The following is a 22,637-nucleotide window of genomic DNA, read 5'->3' as shown; positions in this document are numbered from 1 at the left end:
ATTAATAAAGCGTCGAATGTCAAAACCGTTAATCAAAAGACAGACACACGCCTACTAAACCCAAGACTCGACAATGCAACAATTATTATCGTACTTTTATTAATTACCAAAAATAAACACAAGCAGCCATGCACTTAAAACGACACCCTAAATAAACACACAATATTTCACCTTCTTGAGTTGATTGTCACCTCCTGGTGGTCTGTCGACAACGCCTGTCGATATCGTTGGCTGCATTGGAGGCCCTAGAGGAGGAGTTTGGGAGGATTCCGCGATCACATCTTCCGCGATACTCTCGGATAGGTGTTTGGCCGCCCGCAGGTGCTCGTCGGCGGTTTTGATTTTCGCGACGGGTTCCGGCTCTAGGTAGGTGCTGCGATCTTTCCAGCCGCCGACGCCGCCCGGCAGGGAGTACATGCGGTACTCGCCGGGCGGAGCGGCGCCGTGGATGTCGCCGTTTTGGCGAGAGGGTCGCGGCGAACCGCGCCCGCTCGAGCTGTCGGAGTCGCGGTCGCGGTCTTTGTCCGGCGAGTCGTCGGATCTGCTCGGGGCGACGTCTTCGGCTTGTGCGGTCTTCTTCTTGGCCAGATCGAGCTGGTAGTTCTCTTCGGCTTCGTCGTACAGCGACTTGTCGAGCCAGAAGGGGCCGTCCAGGTTCAGATTGACGGCCAGCACTTCTTCGGGACTCAAGATCAGATCGTCCGATTTCTTGTGCGAGAACACTTCGGATATTTTCGCCACGATCGTTTCGAAGACGCCGTGTTTCTCGACCTCTGGGCCGGTTTCGGAATCAGAAGATTTCTGTCGCTTGGTCTTCTTTTCTTTCTTCTTTTTCTTCGATTCTTCTTCTCTGACCATCTTGACTTCTTCGCTTGGAGTCAGTTCGGTCAGCTTTTCTTTGGCGAGTTCTACTTCTTCCACCGCCATCTCAAATGCTGCATCAAATCTCTTCTCAAACGCGTCGACAGGTTTAATATCATCAGTTTTAACTTCAACACTTTCTGGTCGAATATCTTTGATCTGAGACTCTACTTCTTTCTCTTCCTCGATAGTCTTAACATCAACTTCTTTAATATCTTCGCTTTTGGCTTGAGTATCATCAGTTTTTGCCTTAACATCGTCAGGCAGCTTAACGTCATCGTCTTTGGTCTCAACATGCATTTTCTCTCCTTTCTTCTCTTTGCGTTTCTTCTTTTTACCTTTACCTTCACCTTCCGGTTTTTCCTCCACGTGTGTTTCCTCTTTTTTAGACTTCTTCTTCTTCTTATCGTCCGATTTCGGACTTGTCACTTTAGAAATGAGGGTGTTAAGGAAACTACCGCGTTTTTCGACAGGTGATTCGGGAGTTTTAGGTTCGTCAGGTGTATACGATTGTTCGCGTTCGATAAATTCCGAAATTAAACGTTTGTCTGCGGAAGAATGAGGTACTTGGTGCGGCACTGTCTCAGAAATTGCGATGTCTTCAGTTTTTGGAGGTGTAGTTTCCTTTTCAACAACCAAAATGTCTTGATCTGGTGTTGGTTCGTGAACGGCGACTTCTTTCTCGATTTCAAAAACAGCTATGTCTTCTGTGGAAATTTCTGGTTCTTCAACTTTATCTTCAATTTTTTCTTCAGGCTTCACTTCTTGATCTACCACTTTAGAAATTTCTTCTTCTCCAGTTTGAATTTTCTCTACTTCCTCTGGTTCCACTTTTTCAAAGACACTTTCGCTTTCTGAAGTTTCTAATACTCTTTGTTCTTCAACCTTGCCCAAATCTTTAATTTCTTCAATCACCGTCACTTCCGGTGCCGATTTAATTTCTTCTGGAACACTTTGTTGTACTACCTCCTCAGATTTTATTTCTTCGCCTTTTGGCTCTTCAGTCACTATCACTTCTGAAGACACTTGTTTTTCTTCTCTCTCCTCTGCTTTATCTTCAGGCTTCACTTCTGTTACCACTTGTTTCACTTCGTCTTGCACTTTATCTTCACGTTTCACTTCTTCTTGGTCTTTATCTTCAGATTTCACTTCCTTATCCGCCTTTCCTTTCTTGTGTTTCTTCTTCTTCTTATGTTCTACACTTTCGTGCACTTTCTCCGTTGCTTCCGGTGTCGACTCTTTGCTCTTCGAACCACCCAAAACACTCTTAACCGACGATATAAAACCACCAAAAATTCCAGAAGACTTCTCGGGCACTTCCTTCTTTTCCTTCTTCTTACCCTTGACAGGTTTAATTTCCGTTTTGATCTCTTCGACTCTAGGAGCCTCGACGATTCTTTCTTCTTCCACCGGTTTCACTTCTACTTCTCGTCGGGGTTCGCCTTTGGTTGCCACAATTGACGCCCAACTCTTCATTTTGGTTTCGTGTTGTCTCTCGTTTTCCAAAAAGGCGTGACTGTCGACTTTTGGTGGTTCAGATCTAGTTTTTGATCGCGATCGCGACCTAGCTCGACGCTCTTTTTTCGTCATCATCGTCATGAAACCCTCTTCGTCTACTGGAAGTGGTTCCGGTTTGTGTTCAGGTTCTCCCACCACTTGTATGTGAACTTCTACAGGTTTCTTGGGTACTTCGGTGGGTATAGGAGTTGGTGACGGTTCACGACTTCTAGTCGAAGCAGCAACGATTTTTGCGTAAGTCTTGTGTTGAGGTTCAGTTGTTGGTTTCGTTGTTTCAGTGGTCGCTTCGATCTGTTCAGGTTCTTGTTGCACAAAGACGAAACTCTCAGAAGATTCGGATGTGTTGGGAGATCTCTCGCGTTTTCTAGATTTTCTCTTAGACTTAACAGCATCCACTTGTGGTGTCAACTCTTCAACAATCTTTTCCACAACCTCAGTTTCCACAACTTCTTGAGCTACATCCTGCTCTATTACATTTTTCACTTCTTCTTGCAAATCCACAGTTGTCACATCTTCCTCGTGCTGATCCCCAAACCCAACTGGTGATGCATCTCTGCTTCTACCAGTCACAATATCAGCGTAAGTCTTCAGTTGTAGACCTTCGTCCGAAACTTCATCACTTGTAGTTTCAGGTCTTGCTTCTTGCGTCTCTGTTTTGTCCACATCATCCTGAACTGGCTTACTCTTTTTCTTCTTCTTTTGTTTCTTTGTTGTTTCCACCGGTTTTTCTTCTTCTACGGCCACCACTTCTTCTTCCTGTTGTTCCTTCACTTCAACAGTTTCCACCACTTCAACCGGTTTATCTTCGGTGTCGTCTGTTGATGACTTGTGGCGCCTTCTGCTCTTCCGTTTAGACTTCTTCTCATCGATACTTTCGTCTTCGGACAGTGGTTGAGGTTGAGGTTCTGATTCTCGATGTTTCGAACGGGATCGCGAGCGTGATCTTCGCGGAATGAATTCTTTGAAACCGTCTTTGTCAGTTGTGTAATCCACAGTCACTTCCGACGGTTCGATGACTCGAATTTCTACCGGCGGCTTGGGAGGAACCTCTTCAGTTTTGGGCTCGATTGATTCTTTAACGCACTCAGCATCGTCCGATTCCGACGATGTCAGTTTTGTGGCAACCACTTCGGCGTAGGTTTTGTCACCTTTCATCAAGTTTTCCCACACGTTTACAGGTGCTGGTGCGGAAACCGAACTTTCAACACGTCCTTCCTTCGACGGAGGTCTCGGAGATTTTCCTTTGCGTTTCTTGGGTGACTTTTTCGGTTTTGTCGATTCCTCGGTGACCTGTTCCTCCACTTCTGCACTGACTTCAGTCACTAACTCTTTGGGCAACAGACTCTCAATATCCTCTTTCTCTTCGGTGATTTTCTCTGAAGAATCTTCCTTTTCCGCCTCGATGAATTTCTCGGTGTCTTCTCGCGGTTGAGGTGTGACTTCTTCGGCCCACACGCTGCTTTGAGGTTCCGACGTAATAAATCCTGAGTCTTGTTGGCTGTCCACGATGTCGTTGTAAATTCTCTCGCCGTAACTCCACATCTGAGTGGAGCTCTCGTCGAATTCCGATTCTTCCTCTTTGAATTCTGGTGTGAACTCTACATATTGTGTTCTTTGCTCCGAACCCGGAATGAATTCTGCTGCGTTCGGATTGAGACGCGATTGTTCCAGTTTTGGTACAAATTCGGTGGCTTTTGCCAAGATGGCTTCGAACTGTGATGGTCTCGTGTCCTTGCACGGAAGGATCAGTTCTTCAGCTTCTGCCAGTTCTAACAACGAGACTTCGGGTATTTCGTCAGGTGCTTCGTATGGTCTCCTACTTGGTGGTGCTTTCTTTTCTACTTTTTCCACTGAAACTTCTACCACTTCTTCTGCTTTGGGTGTTACCGCCGGTACTTCTACTGTTGGTTCTTCTTCCACAGCAACTGTAGGTTCTTCTTCCACAGCAACTGTAGGTTCTTCTTCCACAGCAACTGTAACTATTGACTTTTCGTCTTCAATAACTTCCTCAACATGTTCTGGTTGGTCTAAAGGCTGCACTATTTCGTCTATTTGTTGCGTTACAAAACTTTCTGTTTCTTGAGGCTCCTTTTCTACTTCTTCGTCTGAGTGAACTAAAACAGGTTCTTTTTCTGATTGTTGTGTAACAACCTCTTTTGATATTTCCGCAGGTATCACATCTTCCTCTGTGAGCACTTCTGTTTTCTGCGTGATCACTTCTTCTGAGACTGTTTGTTGTTCTTGGAGAGTACCACTTACTAGTGCTTCTGTCTGAATCGCATAAGGATGATCTAAATCTGTAGTAATTACATCTTCTACGATTTCCGGTTCCTGCATCTTCGGCAAATCTAAAGCTGGATCATCTAGATCTGTCACAGGTTCGTCAAGATCTGTAACTGGTTCTGAACGTAACACGACAGATTCATCTATCTGAGGTACCGGAGAAGATAACTTTTCTTGACTAATGAATTCCAAAAGAATATCCTGCGATTTTTGCGATATTTTAGGTTCTTCTGTGATGATTTCTTCAACTTTTTCCTTTGGTTTTTCTGTGATGATTTCTTCAACTTTTTCCTTTGGTTCTTCTGTGATGGTTGCTTCAACTTTTTCCTTTGGTTCTTCTACGATCTCTTCTTCAACTTTCACTTTTTGTTCTTCCGGAATACTCTCTTCTACATTTTCCACAATTTCTGGTTCCACAACTTTGGCTTTTTGTTCGTACCAAGCAATTTCTGCATTAAGCAAGTAGATGATGTCGTATTTGGGGAAATCCAAAAAGAGATATTCCATAGATTTGTTTGTATCTTCTTTCACTTCTGGTTCTATTTGTTGAGTATTGATGTAATAGTCACTTTCGGCTTTCATCAGAGACACAATGTCGTAACGTGTGATGTTGTCGTCTACGAAGGCGCACAAAAAGTTCCTGTCAGGTTCTTCGACGGTGATTTCTTTGGTCTCTTCTGGCAATTCTTTGTCTTCTAATGATCGATCGATGTAATATTCTGTTTCTGCTTTCATCTGTCCGATCACGTCATATTTGAGCAAGTCAGGTTCTACAATGAATGGTTGCTGTTTTGGAGCACTTTCGTCGTCAGTCAAGATCGTTGATTCGCTCTCAACCTCTGAGAGAATTTTCTGTTCGCTTTCGTCAGTCGACCAGAACTCCGGTGTGTGAATGATACGTTCCAAGCTTTCGTCAGCTGACAGTATTTTTATCGGGTAAGTCTCTTCAATCACGATTTCTTCAGTTGGTACTTCTGGTAGTTCAAGACTCTTTTCCGTTTCAAGAACTTCACTAGTTTTCTGAGAAACTTCCAATTTGATGTCTTCCTTGAATGCTTCGATGTCTTCAGTTATCGATTTTGATTCAACAGTTTCCTGAGTTTTCATTGCTTCAGTTTCCGGTTTTGTAGTTTCTTCGATTTGTTGAATTGGTTGTTCTGTATCTTCATCCGAAAACACCATCTCCTCGTCCAAAACATTCATCCACAAATCACTCGAATCATCTATGGGCAGTCCTTTGTAAGCTGGTACCGCCGGTTTAGCACTGTCAACTGTAGGCTTTTCTTTCTCGATAAATTCCAACGTTGCTGCTTTACTCTCAACTGACTGAGCTGAAACAACTTCTTTTTCTCCCAACTCTTCTGGTCGTTTCTCGTCTTCTTCATCTGAAAACTCCATAGGTTCATCCAATACATCAATCCACATGTCTGTGCTGGCATCGATTGGTAGCCCTTTATAAGCAACCTTCTCCTCAGGTTTCTCCACAGACTTTTCTTTTTCGATAAGTTCTGGCATTGCCGGTTTACTCTCGACGGACTGAACTGAAACAACTTCTTTTTCCTTCAATTCTTCTGGTCGTTTTACGTCTTCTTCATCTGAAAACTCCATAGGTTCATCCAACACGTCCATCCACAAGTCTGTGGTGGCATCGACTGGTAGCCCTTTGTAAGCAACCTTCTCTTCGGGTTTCTCCTCAACTTTTTGCACTTTCTCTGGTTCAATTATCTTTTGTTGTTCTGTCACGGGTTCTACCTTAACAGGTGACTCTTCAATTATCGATCTCTCTCTTTCGATAAACTCCGAAATTACTTTGTGAGTCACTTTGTCGTCGACTTTTGGTGAACCTTTAATTAACTCCTCCTTCGTTTCTTCTTTTGTTTCAACTATTTTCTGTTCCGGTTTTTCTACAACTGCTGCCACAACATCTTCAACTTCCTTTACTTGACTTTCTTTTGTTTCCTGTTTTATCTCTTCTACCTTCTGTTCGGCTGGTTGTACTTCTTCAGTTCGTACTAGTTCTGGTAATTCATCGTCATCATCAGAGAAGACCATAGGTTCGTCTAAAATGTCCATCCAAAGCTCACTTGACTGATCCAATGGCAATCCCTTGTAAGCCGGTTTTTCTACTGGTTTTGTCGATTCTTCTACAACTGGAACAGTTTCTTCTTTCTCCAGTTCCAATTTTGTTGATTCTTGTGTCAACTTATCGTCTTCTGCAGTAACTGCAGTCACTTTTTCCGGTTCTTGCAACTCCTCTTTTTTCTCAACAGCTTTTATCTCTTCAGTTGGCTTTTCAATTTCCTCATCATCCGAAAATTCCATCGGTTCGTCTAAAACATCAATCCACAAATCTGTGCTGGCATCAATCGGTAAACCTTTGTACACAACTTTTTCTTGTGGTTGTGGTTTTTCTTCAGTTTTTGCTACTTTTGGTGTTTTATCCGCTTCGATTTCCTTCTTGTCCGGTACTACACTTTCTTCAGAAACAAATTTCTCTCTTTCCAAAGTTATATTATGAGTTGATTTGTCAAAAGATATTGATGAATCATCCAGAAGTAGACCTTGGTCTTGTTGTGATATTTCTTCTTTAGCTGAATCAACTTCTTTAGGTTTTTCTTCAAGTGCTGTCGCTGGTTTTGGTGCATCTTTAATTAACTCCTCTTCCCTTATTTCTACAATCTTCTGCTCCGGTTTTTCTTCAACTTCCTTTGCATCACTTTCTTGAATTTCCTGTTTTATCTCTTTTTGTTCAGCTGGTTCTACGAAATATTCTTCATTTCGTACTAGTTTTACTTTTTCAAGGTCTTCCTCAGAAAATACATTCGGATCGTCCTCGAAAACTTGTATCCAAATATCCTTCGAGTCATCTCTCGGAATTGCTTTATAAGTCGGTTTTTCCGAGTCCTCTGGTACTGTAACCACATCATCCGATTCTCCTTTTGGAACTAGACTCTCTTTCTCTGAAACTCCTTGTTTTTCTTCATCGAGTGCGACCGTGGTTTCGTCCACCACGTCAAGCCAAAGATCCGTTTTGGCCTCCTGTGAAGGTTTTTCGAGTTTCACCCATTGTTCTTCCGCTACAGAAGCTTTCTTTTCCCCTTCGATTAGTTGCTCTGATGGTGATTTTTCAGGTATCAGATCCACAATATTATCCGCCATGACATTTGGTATGAATATGAATTCTTCACCTACGAGATTTTCGGATGTACTTTCCAAAAGTTTAGTAATCTCCGACGTAGATGGAGACAGCGTCTCATCGACAGGTGTTTCTTCTTCGAAACTAATTATTTGTGGGTGTTCCTCGAAAGAGACAGTTTTTTCCTTCTTGCTGGTCTTTCGTTTAGGCTTCGAGTCTTCCTGTTTATCTTCAACTAGTTCCGCTTCTTGCACGATAAATTTCTCTTTGCGTTTCTTCTTTTTATCCTTCTTTCCCGGTTCTACTTGTGGTTCTTCAATAAATGGCTTATCAATTTGTGGCTCTTCAACTTTAGCATCGTCGACCTCTTTTTTGTGTTTATGCTTCTTGCTCTTCTTCTTTTTAGACTTTGAAGAATCTTCTGCTTCTTCAACTACCTCAGCTATCTGCTCTGTTGCAGTTTCAGCTTCCGGTTGCTCTACCTTTGGCTCGTTTTCCACCTTAAGTGGACAAGATTCTTCAGGTGGAGGTTGTTCTACGAACGGTTCTTCGCTCTCGACTTGCTTCTTTTTGTTCTTCTTCTTTTTAGATTTCTTCTCTGTATCTGGCTTACTGTCGATTTCTTTAATAATAGTTTCAGATTTTGGAGCGGTGAGCTCAGTCACTGTTGACTCTTCTTCTACCCTTTGCGGAGGTGTCTTAGAACCAACAATACTCGCCCAAGATGAGAGCGATTTTGTTTCATCGACATCAACACCAGTAACGCTTTCAGTTACAGAAGTGGTCACTTCTGCGCTTGTATCTTCCACAGTTTGTGGTTTTTCTATTTCCTTAGTAGCTTTAGATTTCTTCTTCTTTTTCTTATGTTTCTCTTTAACTGTATCTGCGTCATTGACTTCTTCGTCTGAAAGCACAATCGGTTGTTCTAATGTATCGAGAATGTCAATTGTCTCATCAATAGGCAAACCTTTATAAACCGGTTTTCCTTCGGAAACAGGTTCCACTCGTTCCACACTTTCTTTTGGTCTTTCTTCACTCTTTTCACTAGTGTCAACAGGCAAAGTCTGAACTTCCGGTCGTTCTTTTTCAACTTCACTGACTGATCCACTTTCAATTTTCACATTTTCTTTGCCCGACAAGACATTCATGACGTCTTCGATATTACTAACTTCAAAATCGACAGATTCTTGCCTTGTTGTTGACGTTTGAGGGCTGTCAATTGGTGACTTGATTTTGTCGCTTGATTCGGTGCTAGGTTGCGATTCGAGCAAAAATTCCAAAGGAATTCCTTGTCGCTTCTTTTTCTTCTTCAGTTTTTCTTCGAAAACTTTGCAAGCTTCCAATTCTTCGGTGGTAAATTGTTCAGGTTCGGAAGCTTTTTTCTTTTTATCTTTCTTCTTCCTAGCCTGACTTTCAGCAATTTTCTGGCTAGGACGTTCTTGCACTGAACCGAATATTACTTGTTCTACTTCAAAAGTGTCAGTAAAGGTGTCACGTGCAGTTTCAGTTGGTAGAGTTGCAATTGATGAAGTTTCAGTTGGTAAGGTTTCAGCTGTTGGAGTTTCAGTAGATATAGTTTCAGGTGGCAGAGTTTCATTTGACAGAGTTTCAGTTGTTGTAGTTTCAATTGATACGGTTTCAGCTGGTGGAGTTTTAGTTCGTGCAGTTGCAGTTGATGAAGTTTCAGTTGGCATGGTTTCAAGCGTTGGAGTTTCAGTTGATATAGTTTCACTTGGCTTAGTTTTAGTTGTTGTAGTTTCAATTGATATGGTTTCTGTTGGTGGAGTTTTAGTTCGTGGAGTTTCAGTTGGTAGAGCTCCAGTTATTGGAGTTTCAGTTGATATAGTTTCAGCTGGTAGAGTTTCAACAGTGGTTTCAGAAGGTAAAATTTCGGTAACAGTCGTTGTTTCGAGAGTCGTTGTTTCGAGAGGAGCAGCTTCTGTGGATACCTTTTCAGTGGTTACAGTTTCAGTCGCGTTAGTTACAATACGTAAGGGTGCTTCAGATTCTGGAGCGTCAAATGTGAAATCTTCTGTCAGAGGAGTTTCAGCTGGGGTTTGCATTTCTGAAGATTTTGTGTCGAATATTTCTGAAAATTCAGCCTCAGTTGTCCAAGTTTCAGACAATGTGTCAATACCAGAATCCGATTTAGTTAAAGTTGGAGTTTCTTCTTCTGTTGTAGTTACAGTTGTTTCACTTGTTACCGCTGAGGTTTTTTGTTCTTTTGTTGTTGAACTTGTTACAACAGTCGACTCAGTTGTGGTTGTTTCAGTGGTACTCAACTTCTGAATGAGTTTCTCATCGTCAGTCGTAGAAGTCTCAACTTCTTTAATCTCCATCTGTTTCAATTTCTCCTCGTCTGTCTCTGTTGTTTCCGCCACAGTTTTGTCTTCGTGTATTCCTTCTTCAATAAAATGCGTCGCTTCAATTGGAGTTTCCACAAATTCCATTTTCAAAGAAACCACAGGTTTCATCCGGACTTCTTCGTGTGTTATCATCACAATTTTATTTATTGGGCCGATTGCTACATCAGACTCTGTAGTTTGTGTGGTTTCTTGACTTACGTCTTTAGTTATATCAGAAATTTCTCTTTGTTCTTCACTCGCGCTGCTCTTTATTTCTTGAGTAGACATGATCGGCTTCGATAGAGAAACAGTTTCAGTTATAACTGGTGTTTTTGTAATACTTGTTACGGCGGTGGTTGTCGTTTTGGTTTTTTTCACAGTTGTAGAACCTTCTGTCTCTTCTTTTTTCTGTTTCTTTTTCTTGGACTTTTTGTCTTTAGCTTTTGGAACTATTTCTTCCGGTTCTTTGATCGAAACCTCTTTCTCGGATGTTGTTACAATCGAATGCGATATTTCGTTGTTAATGAACGTTTGCAAAGAATCTTGTGGCAATATTTTAGTGGTCTCGACTTCTACTACTTCTTCAGCGGAAGGTTTAGCATCACTTTCCTCAGGAAGTTGTTGCTTCTCAACACTTTCCTCCACCGGAATATATGAAGATGACACAATCGGTATTTCTTCCTTAGATTTACCTTTCTTAGACTTCTTTTTACTCTTTTGTACCGTTTCATCTGTTGTCATCGGTTTTGGCTCTTCACCACCAGAAGCTTTTTCCTTAGTTATAAACTCATCCGTTTGAACCTTCGTCTTTTTAGATTTTCTCTTAGACTTAACACTAACGTCTTCAAAGGCAGACTCTTCAATTTCTTGTGGAATCGTTTCGGTCTCTACAGTCTCGATTTGTTGCGAAATAATCACAAACGGCTCACTCGTACTTTGCAAAGATACTATTTCTTCCGTTGTTTCAACTTTCTCACCAATAACCTCATGAAGATCATCTTTAATTTCTGAAACCGATTCCTCTGTCTCTTTTGTAACGCTTTCTTGAATGTCAGTTACAACTGTCTCTTCCGTTTCTTTCTTAACACTTTCTGTTCTTTCTGTGGTGATCTGTTCCTCCACTCTTCCGTCAGTTTGTTCGACGACAACCGTTTCTGTAACGGACTCAGTCTTTTGAACTTGGGTTTCAACTGGCGATACCAAAGTTTCTTCGACTTCTGAAACGAATCCTCTAGATTCTTCACTAATTTTGCTTTCTTCAAGTGGTACAGTAGTTTTTTCTACATCTTCAGAATCCTTCGGTTTAGATTTTTTGGACTTCTTTTTAGGTTTCTCAACAACTTCTGTCTCTTCTTTCACTTCTATTTTCGTATCGGATGGAATCTCTACAGATTTCTCAACACCAATAAACGTCTCACGACTACTCTCAGTCTTTGAAATATCTTCTTTTGATTTTGATTTTTTCGACTTCTTCTTCGATTTAATCACAACAACATCCTCACTCTCAGTCTTCTCAGTGGTAATAAAAGCATCAGTGACACTTTCTACACTCTCTTTGTTTCCCTCTACTTTCTCTTCCACAAAATCAGAAATTACGTCTTCTTTTGGTTTATGCTTCTTGTGCTTCTTCTTCGATTTACCCTCTTTCTGAATCTCATCAGAAACAACTTCCGGTACCTCAGTCTCATCTTTAATCTCCGGTTTTTGTTCACCAGTCTCAGATTCACTCTTCTGTTTAGGCTTCTTCGATCTCTTTTTCGATTTACTCTTCACGTCTTCGACTTTCGTCTCCACTTCTTCTGGCGTAACAACAGTCTCTCCATCTGGAAGCGTTTGCTTCTCAACTTCAAGCGCCTCCTCTTCCACTTTCGCCACAATAATCACATCTTCCACCTGCTGTTCAACAACTTGTATTTCGTCTTTAGACTTGGACTTTTTCGCCTTCTTCTTCGATTTGCTCTTAATATCTTCAACCTTTGGTTCTTCTGGCACCGAAGCGACAGTTTCCACTTCTTCTGCAGGCGCTTCGCTCACTTCATCCGAACGAATATCCGCCGCTTCAAGAACATCAACAACCGTTTTGATGTCTTCTGTCTTCGCAGGTTCTTTCGGTTTAGATTTCCTAGATTTCTTCTTCGGCTTGGTTTTATCTTCTAATTTTGGTTCCGTTTCTTCGGGTGTCGTCACTGGACTACCCTCAACTTCCACGTCTTTGCGAAGTGGTTGTTCAAGACTAGGTTTGTGTTTCGATCTAGACTTCTTCTTTGGTTTGGTCGGAATCTCTTCACCTTCCGGTGCCTCCTCACTAGTAACTTCAGTCATTTCTATCACGGTGTCTGACTTCTTATACGGCCTCTTCTTTTTGACAGGTTCTTCTTTCGTCTCTTGATCCGTCTTTTCTTCAACTGTCACATTTTCTTTATCGACATCATCTGCAGGCTTCGTCGCCTTCTTCTTCTTAGATTTCGCTTTTTTATCTTCAGCTGGTAATTCTGTCACAGTTTTGACTTTAGTCTCTTGAATAATTTTCCGTTTAGGGTTTTCGATGACAGTTTCCGTGGTGGTCTTCACCACGGTGATCTGCTTAACATGCGACTTGTTCTTCTTGCTGGCTTTCTCTTCGCCTTCCGTCTTCTGATCGGCGATGGCGATCTCTTTGAGCGCCTTGTCGATCTCGTCGTCGTCAGATTTACCTTTCTGCTTCTTACTTTTTCGTTTCTTATCTGTATCTTGGGGAACATTACTATCTACATCACTAAACGATTTCAAGTCTTGTACACTGGGAGATTCATCAGCATCGTCATCACTCATCGTTGCGACGAGCTCTCCTTGATGACCATCTGATGGAACTTCTCTAGTATCGATGCGTCCGTATCGTTTCTTTTGTGTCTTTTTCTGTTGCTTGTTAACAACATCAGGGAGCGACTCCTTGGTAACTGGGTGCGATTGGGACTCCGTCGACTTCGTTTCGTCCTGTAGCTTGGACTCGCGTCCATGCGTCGGAGACTTGCGTCGCGGAGCTTGTCGATTCGTCGTCGTTGCCGCTGCACTGGATGGCTGGAGAGGTTTGGCGGCGAGTCCTTGAGACAAAATCTGGGCGTAGGAGAAGTGACCCCCGGCATCAACCCTACCCTCGACCGGAGCTTCCTCCTTCTTCGGACTCGAATCGGTCTCTTCCGTTCTCGGGGGCGGAAGCTGGGGGGCCTCCTCGACCGGTGCCGCTGCCGGCACCGACGGAGGCCGATAATTTTCGTAGTGAGTCACTTGAGTGATCACGGTCGGTTGGTAGTGTTGGCTGTATTGTTCCGGGTACAAGTAAGTCCCCAAACCGGAACCCATCAGTTGCTGACCCGAAGCTATGAAATTGACCATTTCCGGAATCGGCTGGATGTAGTCGAAGATCCCGCCTTGTTGGTGGGGGTAGAACCCTTGTTCTGTCGGGATGGCGTACTGGTAGTGCGTCTGGGAGTACTGGTTCCAGTTCTGCTGAGCCGGAATGAAGTTGTACTGGGGTTGCACTTGAGGAACGCTGACGGTTTCCGGTTCGGGTTCCGCTTTTGGAACCTCTTTCTTCTCTTCCGGGAGCGGTTGCGGCTCGGGTTCTTGCCCGACCGGGACGGCGAGTTCCTCTGACGGTTGAGCACCGTACTGGCCTCGCAGAATCTCGGCGTAAGTGGTGGAACCCGGTTCCCACATGGGACTCGGGGAGCGTCCCCGAGGCTGGACGGGTTCCGGCTTGAGATGGAGTCTTTCTTCGGTCAGCTTGACAGCCGGGGTCTCTTTGATCTCTTCGAGTTGGGGTTCCGGTTTGGGTTTGTCGTCTCTTCTGCGCGGGGATCGACTTCTCCTGGGTGCTTTGGTGACGAGTTCCGGTTCGGGTGCGACCGGTGGTGCGATTTTAGTCTCAACAACTTGCGTTTCGGTAGTCTCCAGTTTAGGTTCGCGTGATTCGGATCGGCGTTCTTGCGATTTGGACCGTCCGGCGGTAATGTCCGCGTACGAAATCCCGAGTAGGGAGGTGGGTTGGACGTAATAGGGATCCACGAGTTGGATCTTGCCGGTGAGGACATCGATCCTTTGCCGGAAGGCCTCGATCCGCGCCTGTTTACGCAGCAACAATGCAACAAATCAGTATAAACGCGTCTCACATGAGTGTGGATAGATTTCGCGCGATGCAAGATGGTGGCTGAAACGCACGTCGTTTTAGGTGTTCAAGGTCTAGGTCAGGTGGTGGGACGTGATCGGGGGAGGGAGCGTCGGTTCGGTTAGGTGTCGAGCGGTTCCGAGTCCGGCACGCCCCTTTGCAGAATCAGTTTGATTCGCTCGTTGCGAGCCGCCATTTTGTTCTGCAAGGCACGCACACGATCTCTGCACGCCTACACCGGGGGAGAGACGGGAGTGCAGCAATAATGATAAAAAGAACAAAAACAAAAACGCTCCGTGAGAAACAATCAAACATAAATCAAGATTGTGTTCGCTTTCTGGCTCACCCAGACCGAGAGAGATGGTCAAGCTACTAAGTGATGCTAACTAAGATGAGTGGACAGCACCCAACAACCGTGTGGTATGAGGAAGAGAGTGAACACAAATATAATATACGAAATAAACAAGATGGTGGTGAAACTCAAGCGTTTAACTAAGCAGTTGATGGTAAAGAAGCGGTAAAAGCGGTAAATGAAGCGTAATAAACCAATAGAAAAGAGCCCGAAACCAAAACAAACACAATCCCCAGCTGCCTCGAGGAGAGGGGGGTGGAAACACCTTGATGGACGCCTCAATCACCTCTGCAGCGCCTTCTCCTGATCAGATTTCATCAAAATGTTTCCAAATAACAATTTTGCCGTCGTTTGGTTAATACAGTGAAGGAGTTGGTTGGGAGTTCTCTTGACTGCCTCGATATCAAAAATTTTGGCTTCACTACGGCTGCGGTGCGGCTTGAGCGTACGAAGGTATATGAGATGAAGGTGGCCATGTTAGTCTTAGTCACGTGTACATCCACACACCACTGCCCGTGATGGTGTTGGTGACGTCACAGTACATGCCACTTCCATCCATAAATCCAATCTCGTTAATCGGGGGAACACACGGAAACCTACCTGTTGGTCTCGGACAGCTTGGTCGCGGTCGTGTGGCAAGTGCGTCGGGGCCATCGCCGCCCTCAGCTGCTGCTCCACCTGGACGATCTGCTGGCGCAACTGCTGCACCTCCAGCTGGTACTGCTCCACTTGAGCAATGGCAGCCTCCAGCTTACCGCTCTGTTCCTTGATGGTCCTGTTCAGATCGTCCAGCTCCTTGAGCAAGTCCTGCGCGGATTGGGTCACGCGGGCGTCGCCGCCGATCCCGGAACGGAAGTGCAACTGAAAGTTGACGTTCAAACCCAACTACCGCCTCACCGGACGCGCCGTCTCACCTGGAGTTTCTCCACAGACAGCGAGATCTTGGTCTTTTGGATCTGGATGTCGGAGAGCATCTTCTCGCACAGGGCGTGCTGGTCCCTCAACGGTTTCTTCTTGTTCTGCTGCGACTCCAGCGCGGTCGTGCTTTTCTCGATCCAACCGCGGACGTCCTTCATCTTCTTCTCGCACTGTTCCCACTCTTCGGACGTCTCCTGCAAGAGGGCGTTGCGTTCCAGGATCAAACCTTCGACTTCCGTTTTGGCTTCTTCGGCTTCCTCCATCTTGACCGGGAGGTCTCCCACGCTGGTCACGCTTCCGATGTGTTCCAGTTCCTTCGCCATCTCGCTCAGATTCTTGCTCGCGACTTTGCAACTCTTCACAGCGTTCTTCGCGACAAAAGCAATCGATCAAAAGCCCCAACAACTCTAGCACAATACTTACGGAATAATCGTGTAGTCTTTGTCGCGCTTCTGTTAGAGTTGTGATGTACAAGGGATCCTTCAGGAAGACTCTCTTCTCTTGGACCCACGCCATCACGGTCTGGTACAGCGTCAGGAAGCGCTGCCACGCGTCCAGAGTCTCCCCGACTTGTTGCCTCTTCTCTTCCAGCCACGATCGCACCTGTTGCAGCTGATCGGCCAAGTCGTTCATCGTCGACCTGATCAACTCCCTCTCCTCGTCGTCTTTCGTCTTCTCGATGATGACCTTTCCGTTCTTGATCAGTTTCTCCAGCCGATCGGTGATCGTACCGATCTCGGACTGGATCTGCTGGAGGTGTTCATGGAGGAGTTGAGGTTCGACGGAACGATCTTGTACTTTGAGTTCCGCATCTTTGATCCAGCTCTGGACGTCTTCGACGTCGTTGAGGTAGTCCGTGCGGATGGTCCGAGCCTTCTTAAATTCCCTATCCTTCTCATCCATGGCACTCGCGATAGCTTCAGTCAAAAGCTCCAACTGGTTCAGTTCTTGGGCAACGTCCGACGGTACCAGCTGTTGGGCTTTGTTGTATTTGTCTTTGAGCGTCGAGGATAGGTCTTTGGCGTGTCTGCTTCGAGACTCGACTCGGTTTCGCAGTTGCCTCAACTCTTGTTCGGTCTTGACGAGGTCGGCGTCGAAGACGTAAAAGCTCTCTACCTCGAGCTTGAGCTTGTTGAGGTCGGTCTTCTCCCGAACTATACTGTCCAGAGCCTCGACGATTTCCTTGAGATCGTCTTCGGTCTTCCTTCGCTTGTCGTCCAAGCTCTCCAAAAGCCTGAAAATCAACAACGTGAAACGTGTTTTTGGGTGTGATGGCTGCGAGTTTTATTTTTGCACTGGCCTATTTTTAAGTCGCGACCTGGTACATATTCGGGTGTGCCAAAATAACACGCGTCGAAACTATTTCGATCTAAACGAGAATAGCGATGTTACCTCGAATTCCGGCTCACCAACACCAACCGAAGACACTTTCTCGACTCTCACCCTCGTGCGGGACTCCGGGTGAACAATATTCCGGGGGTGATGATATCACGTGCGTCAGATGCGGTACCAGGCAGAGGAAATACCCGAGCGGAGGGACTATCCAGCCATCCAGTTCGACTTTATCGTACGTTGTGTAAATTTGAATTTAGGGAACGGCGACGGCGTCGCGGCGCCTCCTCGCGCATGCACCGGGACTCGCACGAAATTCTCGATCATTTGCTCGCGGACCGCACCAGCGATAAAAAAATTTCCGACGGAAGCGGTTGCATCTGATAAATCGAGGCGACGAGACTCCGACGAATCTGGGGGGCGGCGCGGGGAGAGACGGTTGCACTTTTTTTAAATCGATCTGATAAAAATAGAGCTCTAGGAATAGCACGATTAGAACCGTTTATGGTGTCATAAAACACGGATAGGTTGCATAACTGGCGCCCCAGTGGCGTGGGGGCGATTGGGGCAGGTGGCGATGCAGGCTGTTCCGGTTAGGTCGAGATTTCAAGTGCCAAAGTGCGATATCGCTCATTCCGAAGTTTGAATCATCACGTTTATACTAAGGAATGGAATTTACATATGGCTGCAATGCGGCGTTGCCAACTTGTTCAAAGCGTGCTTCATCATGTTTTATGATTATTAAGGCAATTAATCTTTCAAGATACTAACAATTATTTCACAAATTCTTACAAACAAAATTGAAATCTGCGTTGTCGGAAAGATTTTAAAATCCATAGACTTAAATTTAGATTAAAAACATTAAATTAAGTAAAAAAAATTCCTTTCAAAGAAAAAACACGGCGACTCTTAATCGATTATTATTAAATTTATTCGTCACGCATGTACGGTTGCCTTTAATAATTTAAAAAACAAAACTTGCTAAGTTTAGGACGGAAATTAAAAATTTGCAAAATTTTGCAAAAAAAATAACAAAAAATCCAGTTCAAAAATAATAACGGTTCTTGACAAAATTTCAGTCTAAATTTCCATAGAGCTTGTATCGCGCGTTCAAATGAAATCCTGGGCTCAGTAGGCGTTGAAAAAAGTAAACCGTTTAGAACAGTGTAAAGTTTGAATTTCCCGCCGTTTGACACGAATGACATTTTACTTATGTTTAACCGGGACATGTTTGTTTTCAGCAAAAGGTGCCCTTAGATATTTGCTTCGAGAATATGAATCGTTAAGTTATTCTATTTTTAATCTAAAACATTGTTAAGAAAAAAAAAACTTTTTTTTGGCTCTAAATTTTAGGTTAGCTGTCAAGATGCTCCAATAATCCACGCTGTAAAAAAGCACAACAATTGACGGTTTTCAACGCCTTCCCAGCCCAGGATTTCATTTGAACGCGCGATACTATTTTAAATATCGTATTTTTAAAGATTTATGTGATCTAGCTAAATTCAAAAATGCATATTTGGACAGTGAAAGTGAAAAGTTTACCGTTCTGGCAACAAAAGAACCAGCAGAAAAGGTTTTTCTTTTGCTGGAGGTTTGTTGTAGCTGTTTGAATTAGCTAATAAAATTTTGTTTAAAAGGTGACAGATTGCATTTGACCTTGATCAAATTTCATCATTATTATTAACCTCTACAGCAAGCGGTAGTGAAAAACAATTTCACAACCCAAAAACAAGTCAACAATAACTAATTATAAGACAAAGGAGCCAAAAAGAAAAAGTACTATACATATTAGATTTCAAAGTGGTTGTCGACGCAATTGGCTCTGAAAATTCAAATTTAAGTTGGCAGTACGGCCATTTATAGTAATTTTAGAGTTGGTTTAATTTCAATTGTCAAAAAAGCGTCAAGGTCAAGAACATTTCAACGAACACTTATGAGTTCTTGTTTTTAGACATTCGTTAACTCAATAAATAACGCTTCTAACCAAAAAATATCTGGCAACATCAGAGAATTTGATTATTATTATAAATAATTGTTATTTCTCACTTTTAGATCTTTTAGATCATAACCTAAAACTGTCAAAATTGATATTTAGTTACTTTCTTGTAACTCAATCTAAAGACCGGTGTGCATACTCATGGCCAACTGCGTCGACAACCATTTTGACATCTAATATGGATATCAAAAAACAACAAAGGCTTAAATAACAAAGTAAAAAGACTGTAATTGCGAGTAAAAGCATCAAAGAAGCTACTCAAAACACCTGATATAGTTTGCAATGCAAGCTTCAGCACGACGTGCCCAAAAAGGCCGAATTCGATTCAGAATTCCTCTGTTTTGACAAATTTCCTGAAGGGCGTTTTGAACTCGCAGCCACAAACTGAAAAACTCTCAGATGACCTGCAAGATGCTGAGTACTTGTTCGTGGCTGGTTTTCAATTTCGTGAAAAAAATTTTCTCGTTGGCGACCAAGATCGCGCTTTTTGATTTCGAAACGCCCGAAATCACGAAGATGCTGCACAACGTTTACAAAGTTTCGTGTATTGGGATTTGGGAAGTATTCTTCGAGGAAACCTTTCACCGTAGATTTGCCGTGCTAGCTCTGAATGTCACGGGCTTCACCATAGATCAAAACCATATCGGTTTTCTCCAGGTTGGTGAAAGCCATTTGTAATTTAAATTGAGGTTAAGTTGATGTTTTTTCAAAGTGACTTAATTTGGAATTAAATGACAACAAAAAAGTTCTATATTTTTTTTTGACCCATTTTTTCATAAAATTCAGTGGCTTCCAAACTTTTTTTTGGAAAATTTTGCCCCTTTTTCTCAAAAAATACCAACATTTGTATGTATAGGGCATTTCTGGCTTAATCGTTACCCATTGTGAAGATCTATCAGTAGTTAAAATATCTGCACAAGTTTCAAAGTCACCCTGTATTGGTTTGAATGTCATATTTTGGAAAATGTGTGTGGTTGAGGAGGAACTAAAAATCCTAAATATTTTTCGAAACATTTTTATTCAAAGCATAAATATCCAGAGTTTCCTAGAAGAAATACTTCCACTGATAATCAGATTTTAATCTTATCGACCAAGCAGGTCGCATTTGTTGATAATATTACATAATTTGAATGTTGAGTATTTGTCAAAAAAAAAATGAAATGTTTCAAAAAATTTAAGTTTAAAAGATTCAACAAGAAGGAAACCACTAATAAAAGAATCACTTATCTACGGTGCGAGGAGAAGCACAAATATTTAAAATGCAAATTGTGAAGGCCACTTAAAAAATTAGCAAATTTTCGAAAAGTGATCCAAAAAGGTGTTAATTTATGAAAGAGCGGAAAAAAATAAGTGCGCCGCTGCAGGGCCTGTCTGGCCCTGTCCCAAGAATTAAACATAGCGCTCCAAACACAACAACAATCCGATTGTTTACCATTTTTTTTTAGTTTAAGGTTAAACCTAAACACGAGACACTATTACCACTTAGAAGTCATTTATGCTAACCTAGTTATGAGTCAGTGTAGCAAACCCGTAAAAATTGAAATTGTGCAATTGACCACCTGATGATCGCTCACCTCTGGTACGTCCCTTCCAAGTGCTTGAGCTTGTCCGCCAGGGCCGTCGCCGACGTATTGGAGCACTCCCTCAGGAACAGCAGCACGTTCCGGGACAAGTCGACCACTTCGTCTTTGAACTTGTCCAAGGACTCCGCCTCGGAGCGCAGTTCCTGCGGACCGACACACTAGATTGGGAACCTAACGGGGACGTCCACTCACCAGAATGTCGTTGTTGGTGGCGATCACATGTTCCTTGCTCCTGACGACGGCGTCGACGTGCTTCGCCCGTTCCTCCACCGACGAGAGGAGACCCTCGAAGTGCTGCCAACGGCCCTCGAACGTCTCCCAGATCTGGGCCAGCTTGGTGAGGGTGTCGCGGCGACTCTCAAGATCGCCGACCAGCGCGGACCATTCTTCGGACACTTCGCCGCTCTGGCTCTGGGTCTTGACTCTGTTACGCTCGTCTGCCTGCTTTGTTATTTCGTTGGCGCGCTCGACGAGCAAGTCCAGTTCCAGTTGCTGGTTCTGAAAGAAGCGGTAACGTGAGATGGAGGCTGGCCGAGGCCGGATCGGTGCATCTTTCGCCAAGGGCGACCAACACAGCAGACGCTTATCGACCGACTTACCTAATATAAATGGCAAACAGTTTACCTTATCTCCTCTCCTGTTTACCTTAACACCGAAAGCTAACGCGACTTTATTAAAAAAACTATAAAACGCCGGTATCAGCAAATACCTCGATTAGTTCGATTGGCAATCGCGATCGATTCCACTCCAGCGAACCGCGACCAACGACACTGACGCCTTTTCCTCTTTTTACCAAAAGAACTACTGTTAAGGACGCCCGTCCGTCGCCAGACCTCACGCATATTATTACTATTAAGGCAATTTTTAGCGGGAAAGTGTCCTTGAAATTAGTACACACATCATCATATGAAATGCACATATTCTTGTATCAGTGATGTAAGGAACGTGATATCACTGGTTTAAAAATAGAATAACATCATTACACATTCACTGGTTGTTTACCTTTAATTCTTGGTTGCCTAAGAGTCAAGTTCGTTAATCAAAAACTTTGAAATGGGTTAGCTGGTCGATAATCGCTCACCCACTCTTCCCCGATTGTTCACTCTCTACAGCGCTCCAAATAAATATTTATTATTATTGTAAACCGGCGATAAAACGTGAAACTTGTGACGCCGACCAGGAATTTTATATAAATACCGAAATTATCTCATTTCCTGTCGTAATCTATTGAAATACGCACAAGTGGATTCAGTTCACCGGCGATAATTTTAAATCTGACACCCTGATCCTGATTTGCTATTTTTACAAGATGCAACGCTTCGGATCGTCACCTGCTTCGTCCATGCTTCAATGAAACATTTTGAGAACTGTCGCACGTCACTTTTTTTCACAATAAGAGAATGACAGTTTGGCAAATGTCAAAACTTTACTGGTCTATTTATGGCATAAGTACCAACACGTAGATGACAGACGCCTACTTTCCTATTTTTAAGAAACTATTAAATTATCTCGACTGAAACTAATTTCAAGCTTGTTAAGTGGAAACTTAAAAAACTCAAGATTATAAATACAGATTTATTACCACGTGATCAAAACTGAGTGTCTTGACGTAATTGTTACTAGAGAAATGTCACTTGCCCATCACGAAGTAGAATTCAGACGTAATTTTTTTTACAGGGAGAACCATAAAATAGTAAAAGGTAAAATTTCACTGTTTGGTGCTTTATAATAACGTACCAAATGACAACACAATGACATTTCAAATAAGAATTTGGTTAAGAGATTTTTATTTTTGATCGGTAACTTTGATGGCATTTTTCTAATCACGTGGTATAAATACTGACATAGCCGTGGGCTGTAGAAATTTGCCACTTCTTACAATACATAGTGTACCCGTATTAGTAAAACAAATGTGATTACAATATGAAGCTTTTAGATTATGTAATTTAACAAAAAAAAAGGTCACAAACGTTGTCCTGCAGAAACTATTCTTGAAATGTCTCTTCTGCTGCTTTAGATTACACAAAACACCTTAATTTACATTCTAAAAATGAAAACTACTGAAAACTGCCGAGTGACAAGAGCGAGCTGTCAAATGTCAAATTGATCAATTCAGATTCAAAAGGGGCGGCAAATCTATGCCATAGATAGACATCACAGCCGACTACA

At 43.1% G+C, this 22,637-nt stretch overlaps 1 protein-coding gene across 7 annotated transcripts in view; it reads right to left on the bottom strand.

The window, feature by feature from the left end:
* The window catches only part of Msp300 (Muscle-specific protein 300 kDa), an 88,138-nt gene that overhangs the window by 25,022 nt on the left and 40,479 nt on the right, over nt 1-22,637 (bottom strand). For 4 of the 7 annotated variants that reach the window (XM_069040566.1, XM_069040567.1, XM_069040570.1 and 1 more), the window contains 6 exons: nt 20,661-20,966; nt 20,460-20,611; nt 15,981-16,791; nt 15,554-15,925; nt 15,240-15,500; nt 172-14,244 (listed from right to left, as the gene is read on the bottom strand). In XM_069040566.1, coding sequence (XP_068896667.1) covers nt 172-14,244; nt 15,240-15,500; nt 15,554-15,925; nt 15,981-16,791; nt 20,460-20,611; nt 20,661-20,966 — 15,975 coding nt within the window. The other 3 variants (XM_069040572.1, XM_069040573.1, XM_069040571.1) reach the window with 2 other exon arrangements.

The sequence above is a fragment of the Tenebrio molitor genome, chromosome 3 (genome assembly GCF_963966145.1).
Source record: "Tenebrio molitor chromosome 3, icTenMoli1.1, whole genome shotgun sequence".
Taxonomy (NCBI): domain Eukaryota; kingdom Metazoa; phylum Arthropoda; class Insecta; order Coleoptera; family Tenebrionidae; genus Tenebrio; species Tenebrio molitor.
Note: the sequence above shows the minus strand (reverse complement) of the source record. Positions and strands in the feature narration are given on the sequence as shown.